General features: G+C 41.9%; 1 protein-coding gene across 2 annotated transcripts; it reads right to left on the bottom strand.

Moving 5' to 3' along the window:
• Positions 1 to 1,558: 1,558 nt before the first annotated feature.
• Positions 1,559 to 15,042, bottom strand: LOC131592730 (X-ray repair cross-complementing protein 5-like). Of its 2 annotated transcripts, XM_058864458.1 has the most exons (12): positions 14,870 to 15,042; positions 14,647 to 14,756; positions 14,406 to 14,544; positions 11,867 to 12,121; positions 10,834 to 11,017; positions 9,314 to 9,500; positions 7,943 to 8,111; positions 6,836 to 6,997; positions 5,998 to 6,127; positions 5,196 to 5,296; positions 3,496 to 3,609; positions 1,559 to 2,710 (listed from the first exon to the last, which is right to left on the bottom strand). In XM_058864458.1, exons 1-12 carry the CDS (start codon positions 14,961 to 14,963, stop codon positions 2,514 to 2,516), a joined length of 1,842 nt encoding a protein of 613 aa, XP_058720441.1. In that variant the 5' UTR covers positions 14,964 to 15,042; the 3' UTR covers positions 1,559 to 2,513. The 2 variants fall into 2 exon arrangements, with proteins under 2 accessions (XP_058720441.1, XP_058720442.1); XM_058864459.1 differs by lacking the exon at positions 1,559 to 2,710 and having other exon boundaries at positions 5,162 to 5,296.
• Between the last annotated feature and the right edge of the window lie 82 nt (positions 15,043 to 15,124).

Here is a 15,124-nt window from a genome sequence, read left to right as displayed (position 1 = left end):
TTGTAAATGGCTGATACCAGTAATCCTTGCTGAGGTGAACTTGATACAAATACTTCAGAATCCTTTTATTTGTATGAGGTTTAGAAGGGCTCAAGTACCCTTCTACTGATGCTGACTGTTGAACTAGTTGTGCTTAGAACTACAGCTTTGCCAAGGATTTTCCCTGTTGTACCAAGACAGTTGATGTAAGAAAAAGCACACAAGGAGCAGAAATAAAGGATACTTGAGCAAGCAAAACTGTCTTTTTCTGCTCTGAAGCATTCCATTGCCATCTCTTTTAAACTTCTGCTTAGTGTGATAACCTGCTATTAAAAAGGAAAAAAAAAAAAAAAAAAAAAAGCCAGGAGGCAAATCTAACAACCTACAACAAACATGCCACAATCATACAAAGCTTGGAACTGTGTGCCTGAGGGTTAGCAAGCCAAGAGAGATGTTAACAAGGGTCTTAGCAGAATTCAATTCATGGAATTACAGACAGGATAATCTCACTATTCCACTCTTCAAGCCTTGCTAAGACAAGCATTTACAGTAACTTCATTGCCCAAGAGCAAAAAAATCTTAAAGTGAGTGCTTAGGCAAATATTTTACAAATAACTAGTCCGGGCTGATTAGGAGTGTAACAGGTAATGTAGTTTCAGTACTGCAGAGCTCAATGCAGGCTAGCTGCTCTCTGAAGGAACTGTGGAGGTAGAAGTGAGCAGCATGCTGGCACAGCTAGGACAGTCACAGTGCCAGAAGGGTGGTCACAGCCGGCTCCACTACACCTGCCACACTATAGACTGGTCACAGGACAGTTTGTGAGGCACACATATCTCTGGATGCTAAAAACATGATGCAGACCAAAAGGGACACTTCAGGTATCCCATGTTTGTGTCCCGTAGAAAGTTAGAGTATCACTAAATGATTAGTAACTTCCTAAAGCAAAAGCAACTCTTTATTGATTTTAGTCATCTTGCACTGCAAGACAGATGGGGGGGGCATGCCAGGGATGGAAGTCTAAAACCCAAAACACCCAGCTGTAGCCTTTATGACCAAAAAAGTAAAAATACTGTATGTAACAAGGTCTCTCTCCATAACTTTCTATTCTTCGATTTTTAAAGCACAGATTTGAGTACGGAAGCCTGCACAATAGTCTGACTCATATTCATGTAGAGAGGTAGTGAAGCTCTATGCCATCTCAGTAATTTAATTGGGATAAATGCTTGTAGCCTTTCAGGAAACACAATTTGTTTTCCATTTTTAAACCAGCTTTTGCTATTACCATTTAAAAATTGAAGACCTGTGTGTATAGATTTGTTAAGTGCCAGCTTTCTGCCCAAGGGATTGAATACTGCTTCCCAGTAATGATTTTTTTCTTTTAAGTTCTGGTAATATTTGTAATGGTGATGGCGGAAAAGAACCCAACTTGATTACTAGTACTGATACTGACTGTCTTGGAGAGTAATACATATTTATACCCTTTGTTAGGACACAGACTTAACCTGCTGCTTGATTTCATGTGATGCCATTAACACAGATCACTGTGTTTTCTAACACTGAAGTGAGTTCTGCTGTCCTCATGATGCACACATGGCACAGTCAGTGTTGCAAAGGAAGAGGTGTAACTTTATTAAGAAACCAGCAAGGCACAACTCTGTCCATGTGCAGTGGGTGACCTGAGTTCAGAAGGAATTCAGTTCTGCCTTTAGCTACTGTCAACAGAATCCAACTTTGCAGATGTCTTAAGCTGCAATGCAAGATGCAAACAAAAGTATATATTCTATTACCATCTGTTAAAACCAGGTGGGGCAGTGTTCTTTATCCTCCCTCCAGAGGGATATCTTCTGTTAATGGGCCGTTGAGTCAGTCACTGTATGACTGATAAAATTACATCATCCCATTGTGAGATGCTCCACCCAGGGGAGAAGCCAAGCATTCCTACCTGGATAGAATCTGAGACTTAGAACACTGCAGTCAACCTTTCTCTTCTGGATTCCCAGAAGACTGGACCCATCTACACCACCACTGGACCTTTAGAGGAAAACTACACCCTTCTGCAGGATCACTGCTTCAAACAGATCCACATGTGTCACTCCCGGAGGACTGCAGCCACCACTGAATCAGACTGATACCAACACTGACCAACAGGGTGTCAGCTTGTATTCCGACTCTGTCAGAGGATTTCTTGTACTGCTGCATTTTTATTTTGATTTTTCTAGTAAATCAGTTTTATTTATTTATTTATCTATTCCCGTATCTTTCCCTGAGAGCCCCTTAATTTCAAAACTGTAATCATTCAGAGGGAGGGAGGTTTACATTTTTCCATTTCAAGGAAGGCTCCTGCCTTCCTTAGTAGACACCTGTCTTTTCAAACCAAGATAGCAGAGATGTTTCACAACTCAGTAGAAAGTTTCTCCATGCTAGAAAGAGCAATATTTAGTCGCTTTCATTGCAAAATTAAACAGATACAGCACCCACACAAGACAATCAAAATTCTAAGCAGACTGAAGTAAACCAGGGCCTTCCTCTCCAGTTTAGCGCCCATTAAAGTATTCAGTTAAAGCATCCATGAGCTCCTGCTTCTTGCTTCCACACCTCAACCCCAGAAACCTACACGCATCCTTCAGGACAGTTACAGTGAGCTTGCCTAGAGTGCCCTTTTGCACATGACTCCGCAGCTCATCTTCTGAGACTTCTGCCTTGGGCCTCTTCTCAGTTTTACCGTCAGAAGCTACAAAGATACATTTTAGATCAAATGACTAAGACTTTAAAAATTAGAAAGATATCAATGTTTCTTATACATACCATAGTTAATGGTCATTAGCATTAAAACAGCATGCTCTAACAGCCACATACTCACAGACCTAGTTTCCATGTTTTCTTTTAAGAAACAGATGTCAATATGTAAGTCAAGCAGTATTTCATTGATAGGAATGATCTTAACTGATTCACAAAGTATGAAACTTTGTGTTCTGATAAAAACATCACCCTTCAAATGAAACTTTAAAGGGATTCTCATTGAGACAGCAGAATGCAATGATTCCACACAGAGTTCAGCTGACACTCACTTTATGCAGTCTTTCATAGACTCCCGAATTACACATGGACTTCAGCATTACTTTCATATTTAGCCCTTAAGATGCCCATCTTGGACTTGCTAAACAGCCCATGCATAAGTTTGCTCCCTCACCAAGACAAACTGAAAGCATGAGTGCTTTTATTATTCTGTCATAAAACAGAAAGTTGCTAAAATTATATATACATCTTCTGCAGTCATTTACCCACATTACTTCCTATACTTCACTCTGCAGTTTGTCGCTCCAGCAAGTCCCCAACTGGATACCACAATATTCCCTACTCTCTAAGAATCAATACTGGATATAATACTTCATTGTGGAGATGGGCAGAGTTACTGCACAAGCAGCTTCTTTAAACTATGAGACAAACTGAAAACACAGAACCTTCTGAACAGAGAATACAGACATTATGTTTTGTATCTGCACCACTGTTACTTACCTTGTTTTCGCTTTACACCCTTCTCATCAGGATTGTAGTCAGGGGGATAAACCAGCTGCTTAAACTCGTCCACCAGGTTGCCCAGTCTGTGGCTCATCTGTTCAGACTTTGGCACTGGCAAAAGATAAAGATTTGCCCTCTCAGGAACAGTGTGATCACAAGAAAGTTCATCTGACAACAGGGATGGCCTTGTGTAGACTATCAGTTCACCCAGTGGGAAATATACAATGCTCATTCTATAAAACCATTAGGGTATGGAACCACACAATACTTTATTTTGTAGTATCATGTTAAACATTCCCCAAGAAGGGACTCAAAAAATATGAACCATTCTAGGTATGCCAACTCCGCTCTATGTTGGGAAGTAGCACCAGTTCATCGAGCACTCAGCTGTAACTTGAGAGTCTACAACCACCAGAGAGACCCCTGGGACAGAAGAACATGTGCACAAAGGAGAACTAGCACATGTTAATGATTGTTGGGGAAATTATTACCACATATATGTTTCTTCTGGGAAAACCTACAAAAACAGTTTTTTCTGTACTAGAGATGCACAATTTTGGTGGAGATATCCCTCATGCATTCAGCACTGTAATAAAGAACACCTGCTTCTTAAAGCTGCATTGGTGCTAGCTAACAAGTCTGACTGTTTTTCAGTACCACCACCAGACACAACTGTGCTTTTGTAATAACTAGTCTGCAAGTGTCCTGCAAGCATGCAAAAATGCAAATACTTGTGTTACAATACTCCCAAATGAGAAATTTACAGCTCTTGGTAATATCAAGAGTTTGGACATCTGGAATTCTGCGTCCAGTTCTGGGCTCCCCAGTACAAGAGAAACATGGAGCTTCTGAAATGGGTCCAGCAGAGGACAACAAAAATAATTAAAGTACTGGAACATCTTCCTTATGAGGGAAGTCTGAAGGAACTGGGCCTGTTCAGCCTCCAGAAGAGATGACTAAGAGGGGAACCTCATCAATGCACCTAAGTATCTGAAGGGAGGGTGTCAAGAGCATAGTGCCAGGCTCCTGGTGGTGCCAAGCAACAGGACAAGAGCCAATAGGTAGAAACTGAAGCACAGAAGAGCCATCTGAACATGAGGAAGAACTTTACTGAGAAGGTGACTGAGCACTGAAACAGGTCACCCACAGAGTGGGTAAAGTATCCCTCACTGGAGAAATAATTGAAGAACTACCTGGAACTAACCCAGTGCAATGTGCTGTAGGATAACCCTGGTTGAGCAGGGAGGTTGGACCAGATGACCCACTGTGGTCCCTTCCCTCCTGACCCACTCTGATTATACAAGACAGTTATATATAAACTCTCACAGTCACCAGGTGGCAGCACTGCCCCCAGCAGAATAATTATCTTGATTCTGTCCATTTATCACACTGAAATATTAATGAGAATCTTGAAGAGAGGATTTTCAAAGAAAACAGTTCTCACCATAGGAAAAAGTGATTCAATTTTAATTTTGGATGGTAAAGTGAGCAATTTTTTCTTTACCTTAGAATTGGCAGCAACAGAAAATAAGGTTTCCATATTTCAGAATGGACACATCTAGAATCCTGTAGTGAAACTGCACACAACTGAAATATTTCTCAAAAGACATTTGGGTTTGTAGTAGAACATATCTGACTTATAACAAAGCCACGAGTCCCCTACCCTGCCTCCCTTCATATCCACCAGTAGTTCTCACTTGTAAGATCCTCAATTTGTTCTGGTTCCATCATATCCAGTGCCAAAGCCTCCAAATTCCTGAAGTGCTGCTGCAAAACTGGGTTCTCAAAGCTGTCAGGCCTGTCAAGAAACCCCAAAAATGTCAGTGCATGTTGCCAAGAAGGCAGACAAAACACTTAAGACCTACCACCAACTTATTTCAGAATAAAACTTCCCTCTTTCCCACACAGCAGTCCATCGCAACAGAACTGCTTTTCCTCTTTTCAATATACTTGCTGAATCACTATCCTGCCATGTATCAACCACATAAGAATGCTGTGTGAGAGTTAGAAAGTTGTATGAGGCAAAAGGAGATAGTAGCATTACACTTTAATAACAGTTATGGTGGCTTCCACATATCTAAGAGAAAAATCTCCCATGAAAGTACTTTGTAGCATTTATCCCAGCTATAATGAAAAGAGAGGCCTAACTCTTCATTCTGAAGTGCTCTAATTTAAATGATCTGGGTCTGATCTGCTGTTAGAGTGGCAGAACCACAATACAATGTGATACCTCTGCAACAAATGACAACAGCCCAGAGAACAAGAGCAATTCTACAAAGAACTCCAGAACGTGCTACATAAAGCATTGTGGTGCCTGGGTATCCAGAATGATTAAGAATAAAGTTTGGACAAAGCTACTGCAAAGAGAAGCAATTTCTATCAAAATACATCAAATCTCATCTCAGGAACACCACAGCTGAACAATGTGTGCAACAGAGCAAGCAATGGCTGTGCTTTCTTCCCCATGCCACCCCCTGCACCCTTTTTATCTCCAGGTACCTGTATTTGAACCGCAGTTTCTGAATGATTTCCTTCATTTTGTCTACCTGCCCTTGGCTGGCTGGCACGTTTTCTGTAAAACCAACATTACGTTTGTCATCTGCGTAGGGTAGAAAAATCATGTGGAAACCTATACAGAAGAGAGGGAGGAAGACAACAGTTACACAGAAGTATGGTCTCAAAATAATTTATGGGAAAAACCAAGATGGTTTGGTCTAAGTCTGATGACTCCAAACTAGCTCCCTGTTTTGTTGTTAGCAATAGCAATCCATAATACTTCCAAGTGCCTACAGCCTGACACTCCCAACCTCAGTATTTGTAACCAATATGACTAATGGCTTTGTGAAAGACATTCAGACTAAATTCATAGCTAAGACTTGGATACCAGTGATTTGCTTTTTATGCAAGACATCAACTAGTCCACCTCTCCCATGTCTTACTGGGTATGAGGCTCACTATATGTGAGATTATTTATTTAATATTTTACAATGTATTCAAGGATACAATATAATTCAGGAAAAGACATTCTGTCTAGTTTTCAAATAGGACAAAAAGACTTAATTTCTACATCAGTTATTTGAATCTGCTAAAAAGAGGCACAAGACAGGGAAAACACTCCAGCCAGGTCATACTTGAGCAAGCACTGATGCAACTGGGGCTTTAAAAATAGATTCAGCATCAGATGTTTACATTGACAAAACTGAAGAAAAGGAATGTTGGAAAGCATTTTCCCCAGTGTTAAGGGAGGTAGCACTAAGAATATTTTCCCACAATACAAGACACCATTACACTTAACTACATCCAATCATGCAGGGAAAGGTGGCATCTCTTCCCATACCTGGAGGGGCTGTCTGCACTTTCAGCTCATCCAGCTCTTCCTCCTGGGGAACCAGGGCCACAAAGCGAGGAGGGACATTCCGGCGAGGGGTGTATCTGCACAGCATCATCTTCTCCCTCTCCAAGCATTTCATCAATAGGGCATTAAACAGCGTTGTGCTCCCTGCAAAGGAAAGAGTGGATTGGTCAGACTGACACCTTTACTCCTTTGTTCCAGAATATAACCCTAGATGTTACAGTTGCAAAACCTCTGACTTCTTTGAAATGCTTGCATTATTGTGGAGGTAAAAAGCAAATTTTGGAAGGGGGAAGACTCAAAATGGACAATGTCAGTGAGTCTCTTCTGACCAGCAGTGAGAATTTCACTTCTGGTAGAAGAAGTGAAATCGCTATCATCTGAGCAATGGAATTCCATGAAATTTTATCTACAAAGTCTATTTCTACGCATTTGCCTCAGGTGTATTGTGGTGGTCAGGGAAAGACTGACATATAAAGTGTCAGGAAACTGCAGTTAGAGAAGCAAGTGTAAGGAGTCTTCTTTAGTCAGACACTGCAAAGCCTTTGGTCATAACTCAGCCCTCTTTATCCACTGCTAGAATGAGGAGCTAAAGGTTTTTTCTTACTATTGCAGCTTGGAATATATTTATAAACAAACAGAGATATATATATACATATAAAAAGGCAAATATAAGCAGTTCTAAATGTCCTTGCCTTATCTCCGCTGGTTTGGGTTTAAGGTTTTTTTTCTTTTGTCATTGGTTGTTAGTTTGTTTGGGCTTTTTTAACCATCTTTGCCTTCTTGTCAGGTACTAAGATCCTCCACTTTCATGAATGGGTAAAACAAGTACTTTGTGACTATATCTACATGGTTTAATTAGCTGCTTGTCATGATGGATAAACATGAAGCACAATTGGCTCTTCTGCTATAGAAGGAAACAAGAAGTATCTGCAGCTGAGAGGGGCAATAATAGTTAATTCAGTTCTTCTTAACATTAGCAAGTTTTTAAGTTAGAGCTTTTACACCCAATGATCCCCACTCAAACACAGGATGAATCAGCTGGTTACACTAATGCAAGGTGGTAAATCTTCTCTTGACTTCTTTACTTACCTCTCACCATGGACTCCTCAGGATAAATGAACTGGGAGGGCCTGATATGGTGGTGCTGTTTTAGCATTGAAAGTGGTTTGAAGCCAATCAGAAACAAACCCGGAGAATCAAACCGCTTTATTTCTTCTGTCTCCTCTTTCTCCAGCACAATCTGTCGTTTTCCATATGTCTAAACCAGGGAAGAGCAGCCAGCATAAAAAAAAAATGGGGACCAGGAGGCAGGACAGAGCAGGAAGTGCAGGAAGAAGATGCAATTGCTGTGTTCCACTACTGAAAAGAAGGTTATAGACAAGACAGTGTAAACCCTCATGAGTAGCACACACCGAAATGGCAAGTGATGCTGTGACCATTATCCCAAGGGTAATTCTACCTGAACATAAGCAAAATGCACTTTTCTAAGAAAATGTCTAAGCCCTGATACAGAGAGGCTGTCACATCTCATCTCTGGAGTTCTTCAGAGCTGTCCCAAAATAAACCTGATCTGGTTTTGTGAGTCTTGCTCTGGGGTGGGTTGGACCAGGCTTTTTCAGAGGTCCTGTCCAATTGTAAACTTGCTTCAGCAGATGCAAGCCAGCTACCTACTCCTGACAGAAATAGCGACTGAGAAACAATGTTTCTGTAGCACCACTCACGCATCACAAAATCAAAACCATATTACAGTCCAGCTACTGAAGGTAGACATCAGGGCTTAATGCTTAGCTCTTTCTCTCCTATTGTTCACTTTAAGAAACTAATATCCACTATAAATAGACTTAATATTTCATTTTAAGACAACAACTTTAAGAGCTATTAACGTGGAAGAAGACACAAAGCACACATGTGACAGTACATCTAGCAACTACATAACTTGTTTTGAAATAAAGCTATGCCTGATCAGAACACGACACTCAACTTACATCAGCCAAACTATCAAGCAGGAATGCAAAACAAAGAAATATGTATACAGAAACCTCCAAAGGTATCATGCCTTTTGTTTGGAAAACAGCTCCAACTCCCCTGTGTTGAATGTTTAAGAAAGGGGAGCAAACCCATTCCTAATTAATCAAAAGCCGATGGCAGTGGCAATGGCACAGGGTCACACAAGGTCAGGCTCTGACAACCTCGTTCTGCCTTACAGAAAGAAATTACCTGTGTTCCTGACAGCACTTCCACCAGCAGCTATGCCTTCCCATGACAGTCAAGTCAGGGAGACAACCCACTCTCACTCTGCAGAGCTCACAACACGACCAGCCTGATCCCAGGTGCATACAGATGCAAATATTTCTGGATCTCATCTTGAAAGTGCAATACAAACAAAAGCAGCAAGGGAATTGGCATCTCCCTCACACATCACAGACACAAGACAAAGCAGGCACATAATCAATATATTACCTGAGTCCTTTTAGTGTCACTGGGTAGGAGCAAGCTGCCTGTTTTTCCACTGAACATCCTTGTTTTGGTTTTAACTGGTTCATTGGTTTCCCGATAAAGCTTCACCGGATATGGTTTATGAGCTTTTTGAATAAGGCTGTAAACACCAACAGAAAGCGCCACATTGTTGCTCAGATGCAGATTTAGCCTGTGTGAAAAAGCAGAAACAGACTTGAGATTCCTGAAAAATCATCACTGCAGAAGAAAATCACCTCCTCATGTAAGTTATTTCCTCTGACCTTCTCCTGTTCTCCTCCCCCAAAATCACATATATCTTTGGAAACCTACTATCACTTGAGCCATAATCTCACTTGCATAAAAATATTCTTGCAATATCATCATTTCTGGTGATAAAAGTTATCTAAACACAAGTAATTTATCATATTTCTTTGACCCTTTTTTTCACTGAAGGGCAGCTATGCTCAAACAGACCACAGGACAAGTCCCCATTTGGGTACCCCCAACTATGCTTATTGTAATGTCTATATGAATTTTCATTGTTTTTTGTGCAGAAGGCAAAATTCTCCCCCAAACAACCCACTAAGACAAAAATACCAAGATTTAAGAAAACACATAAATCAGACGTTAGAGAAAAAATTAGATGTAAATTTTAAAAACAGAGGTAATCTTCAAGTTATGAGAGCCGAACAGTGAGTTACTACAAATGCTACTTTCTCTCTTGTAAAAGGTATCACTGGTACGGAATTCTTCCTCCCCAGCTATCAGAAAACTTGAGGAACATTCCCAGAAAAGAAAGCTGTGAGCAGGAGAAAGAATGTCAGTAACAACAGCTCAGGTTGGGACCCTTTATAAATATTTATTGGAAAAAAAACATTAGGCTTTGAAGTTCATTCCCTTACAGTGCTTCCACATCATTCTGCTATGGACTCACTCCCTAAAAAAGCAACTGTTATGGATCATGTGGTTCCAAAAATACTTTCTATCTGCTTTGTCAAGATCCCTGTAATCTTTCTTAAGCATCTCTAATCTTTTAGTAGGAGATTAGATATATCAAGGCTGTGTGAATTCATGCCAAGTGCCTAGACAGGCTGGCAACAGACAATTATTTAATAACAGGCCAAAAAACCTAGAATTCACATTCAGATGAATTTTCTTAAGTTAGTATTGGCAAGAAAAGCCTAATTTCAATAAGATTTCACTACGAACTATTTTTTATGTTGCAGCTTTTTAGGTAAGTACGTGGCAATTACGTAATATTTTAACAAACTATGATTTCTGGCCAAGCTCAATACAGGAGATATCACACAGGGGGAAAAAAGAGGTTCACTCTGCTCTTCTCATCCACAAATATCCTTGGAAACTACAGAAGAAACAGCAGTCTTGGACTAAAGAATTAAGATTGAGGAATGTAAGCACTCATGCCTTTAAAGACCAGTCATTCCAGAAGAGGAAAGTGAGATGCAGTCTGAAAATAACATCAGGTGCCTCCACTGAATGATGTATCATAACCAAGTACAAACCTGACTAAAGCCCGTTTCTTTGTCTCCTTTGCTCGTACTTTCCTCATGAGATGTTCCAGTTTCTCTGACTCTTTAGGCTGGATCCCAAGGTCCTCATCCTCTGCTACATTTATAATATCCCTGTAGAACAAAGAGATATCAAACCCTCCAGGCTTCTTCAAGTGCATAAGGTCCAAGATGATACCTAGAAACAATGAAGAGATAGGAGCAGGATCAGGAACTTTTTTCTTGCATCAGCATGTATCTCAGCACTCTCAGATTTCTCTATCTACACAAATAATTTAAGTAAGAATAAGCTTCAAAATGTCATCTGTACCAGATGTGAAATATTCTAGAGAAAGGGGTGATTCTAGGGCAAGAGGCAAAACACATTCTTTCATTTCAGTCAAAATAATGCAGAACAGAAAATGTTTCCTCTCTAATTAAGAATCTGGACAGCACTGAATATGAAATGACTCTGATAAGCTCCTATAAAACATAATATTACCTCAGGCATAGAGGGGAGTAACAAGTCAGAAAATCCCCTTTCCCATAGTTATAGAGGCTAATGGATTAAGGAAGCCTCACAGCTTCTAGATCCAGGACATCTGAATCCCAAAAGCACTGGTTACCTCAGCTACATAATTGAACTAATGCTGTCTACTCTCTGAGCTCAGGCTGATGTCCTTCAGCTAATTCAAAATGAACCATTAAAGTAATTTTCCTTTTGTGTTAACTTGGAGTTACTACTATTCCCTTCCTGGAAAATGGTACAATAACAAGAAAAAGCTTATTTTCTTCGCCCCCTCATGTGCCCATTTAGAAACTAGAAAGAGATCCTAGAAAACAAGTGCTAGCTACTGGATACCAGATCAGAAAACATGTATTCTAATTTAGATTAGATACCAAATTTCTAGTTTAGAAACTTTCAGAAACCTTCCCCAGTACCGATGATTTTACATCTCTTTCCATCACAAACTAGTAATGCAGTTAACATCTGCTGCAAAGATGTGTCACATTTATTGTGTCTAAAATTAAAAGGGGAAATAACGACCTGTGTCTCTGAGATCACCAGCTCTGGTCCTGGCCAGCTTGGCTTTAGCACTGTCATTGGCATGAGGGTTATCCTCATTGGTGAAGAGCATGATCCTCTTATGGCTCAGCCTGACTCGGACATCACTGAAGAGATTTGAGCAGGCCCAGAGCGCTTCACCCAGTGAGTAGGCAGTGTTGTGGCCAAAGTTCTCCCGGAAAAGTGCTCGTCCTTCATCTCCCCTGTACTGGTCCAGCTCCAGAACACGTTTCGCACCTGGAGGGGCAACAGCACTCACGTGCATTAGAAATGCTGAAAGAAGTACCACAAGCTCTTCTAAGTATGCACAAGGGGTCCCTTGCAGCTGACGCCCAAGGAATGTCCCCAAGCACCTCCCAAGCAGCGTCCTTCCAACACCTGGCTGAGAAAACTGTCCAGCATGGCCTAACATCTGCAATGTCACAAGCCAGTTACCACTGAAATCACCTGCTAGGGCCAAGAGGACACAAAATGCCCTGGCACCAATGTAGGCTCTTTCTGTGGAGAAGGGAAGCAGACAGGGATCCAAGTATTGCAAACCCTCTCCACTGAATGCCAAGTGCTCAGCAGCAAAGGCAGCAAACTGCACCTGCTGCAGAGGCACAGCAGACTGCTGGACCACCACAGAGAAGAGAGGAGCCTGAAATGAGTCCTGCATCTCCACAGCATGCTGGGAAGGTGGAAAGCTCCTCCTCCTCCTTCCTCACCCCTCATGTCAGAGAGAATCCACCCAGAGGTGAGATGAAGCCCACAGATCACCACGAAGATCAGGTGTCCACAGCCTTGTTGCAGCTCTGAGGATTACTTCACCCCAGCTAGAACTCCTTTTCCCACCTGTCTCACAGCAGGTCCTGTTTTCTTCTGTCACTCTACAACAGGAGACAAACTTTCATTTTTCAGCCACTGCATTCTGCAGAGCTTCTTCCTTTGTCCTTCACTTAAACTCTATAGCACTTACAAAATCTCATTTGAAAATGTTTTCCTCTCCCTTTACTACCTTATTTTCATCTCCTCATCTGTCCTTTAATGTGTATGTTCATAATTATGTATTCCTGAATAACCACCTATAGCATCTCTTCCTTCTCCAGGGCACACTGCTCTCCAGGGGCAGCAAATACACAATTCTGTTCCTTTTGAACTAATGCCTTAAGTTTTAGCTTTTGTATTTTCCAGATTCCATACTGCATTGGTATGTAACTCTGAACTCCATATAAAGTGCTAGCAAGTTCTCTTCACAGGGGAGTTGGACAAATCAATCCTTTTCCAGCCTGAGAACCAAGGACACTGTTCCAGCTTCAGGCCCAGTAAGTACAAACTACAGTGAATTGAGGAGAGCAATCTGAGAGGATGGGATTTCATAACCTGAAGCTGTAACTGGACAATTAACCCAAATATGTAAATGGAACAAAACTTACAGAAGTGTGAAAACTTGTGACTTGGGGTCCATCTTGGGTGTGGCCTCAGCCAGGCTCTTGTAGTGCCCAAGGTATATCCTGGTATATCCTTTGAAGGCCTTTTAATAAATACCTCCTTTATTCCTTTCACACTGTCTAGCCTCACAAGGCATCAGAACAACACCCACCTTTCACCTGCGCTGGTTTTATCTGCATGGCAATGCTACTGCCTCTAACATGGGAGAATGGATGAGCAGGGAAGAGGAGGAAAACGGAAAAGCGAGACCTATAACGCACTGTCTGCCAGAAAAAGGAGAAGAACCTAAGGCAGTACTGTCAGGTCTCCATTGTAATAAATTCTGAAAATAGGACGAGGCACAAATCTTTCAGAAGCCCCTGTGTTGTTAAACCTACACCCCCAGTAAAGAAAATTAAATCAAACGTCCTCAGAGATAAAGGCTGCTATTAAAAGTTGTAGACAAAATTCCCCCAGAAGACTCTCAACTGTCAGACAATCTGTCACCACTACCATGTATTCTTTGCACTTCTCCTACTGCCTTTCCAATTCAGCAACCAGCACTTGTTATCAAGCAGATGGTATGTAATCTTAAGAAAATGAAAGAAAGGAATTCAAGAATTGCAGAACTTACTATGGAAATAAGAGATGGAACACCGCAAACAGGCTACCATATTGAACCACCTTTTCTAGCTGACACTGCTTGAGCAGGAGGGCTGGACAAGATGACCTCCAAAAGCCCATCCAACCTCAGCTATTCTGTGATATTCTCCATCAGCTGGCATCCATGGCACCTTAGCATGGACATACACTTTTCTGACAGACATTCAAGAGTTCTGTTGCGGTTTAGCAGACAGCAAGTGAAGCCACCACATTAAAATTTTAGAAAAGGCATTGAAAAGGATCTGAACCAACTCTAAGAGAAAATGCTAGGCCCTCATGAAGTTTCTAAGCTTTCAATAAATATCTAAATCTAGCCCCACCACTAACAGTGGATTTCACTAACAAGAACTTATCTGATAGATCTCTCATTTTAGAGAGATTAGTTATTGACAATGCTACTACCAATTTCCTTACTCCATCATTTTACACAACCTTCATACCACTTTACCTGGATTGTCCAGCTCCTGGAGAACATAAACGTGCTTGAAATCTGCCGAGTTCTTGTTGTTTTCTGTACCATAGAACACAACACTTAACAGGTCCCTGTCACTGCTGATAATTTTGCTGGTATACACATTCCGGATGCACTAAAAAAAAAACGTACGCAGATTTTAGAATTAGAAGAAAACAATTTTCAGTAAGGAGTGTGAAAGTCTTGCCTTAGCAATCAGCATTTTATCCATCCCTACCTGGATGGTCATGTCGAAAGGAGTCTCTGAGTCCCCATCGGACTCGAACATGGCCTTGGAGGCATCCACCAAGAAGATGAGGCTGTCCCGGCCCGAAAACCTCTGCTCAGCTACGGAACGTGGAGGGGGAAACAGTTTTAGACGCGGCCCCTCCGCCCGTGGAGCCTCGAAAGCAGGCAGCGGGCCCCGAGCCGCCTTCCATGAAGGAGTGGGGGGCACTTACCGACCGCCTCAGCCCCTTCCTCCTCTTCCTGCTGCTGCTCCTCCTCCTCCTCCTCCAGCCCCTCTCCCCGGTAGAACGACCCCCACCCCGCCATGGCTCACGCGGCGCCGCCGCCGGAGGGGCCCGGAGAGCTCGCGCCAGACGCGGGGCTCGCGCCGCACGGCCTCACTCACGCTCAGCCAACCGCCGCTCGCCAGATCGCCACGCCCCCGTAACAATTCTGACCAATGGCGAGAGAGAGAATGAGCCGGGTCC

The sequence above is a fragment of the Poecile atricapillus genome, chromosome Z, assembly GCF_030490865.1.
Source record: "Poecile atricapillus isolate bPoeAtr1 chromosome Z, bPoeAtr1.hap1, whole genome shotgun sequence".
NCBI lineage: Eukaryota > Metazoa > Chordata > Aves > Passeriformes > Paridae > Poecile > Poecile atricapillus.
The sequence above is the reverse complement of the archived record's forward strand: the minus strand, read 5'-3'. Positions and strand labels throughout refer to the sequence as shown.

Excerpts from the sequence above, each read along its gene's own strand:
- LOC131592730 (XM_058864458.1), bottom strand. The coding sequence starts at position 14,963 with ATGGCGGGGTGGGGGTCGTTCTACCGGGGAGAGGGGCTGGAGGAGGAG. Across the intron at positions 14,545-14,646 it reads CTTTCGACATGACCATCCAG|TGCATCCGGAATGTGTATAC; the intron begins GTAGGGATGGAT and ends TTTTTTTTTTAG. Across the intron at positions 5,297-5,997 it reads AAACTGCGGTTCAAATACAG|GCCTGACAGCTTTGAGAACC; the intron begins GTACCTGGAGAT and ends GTTTCTTGACAG.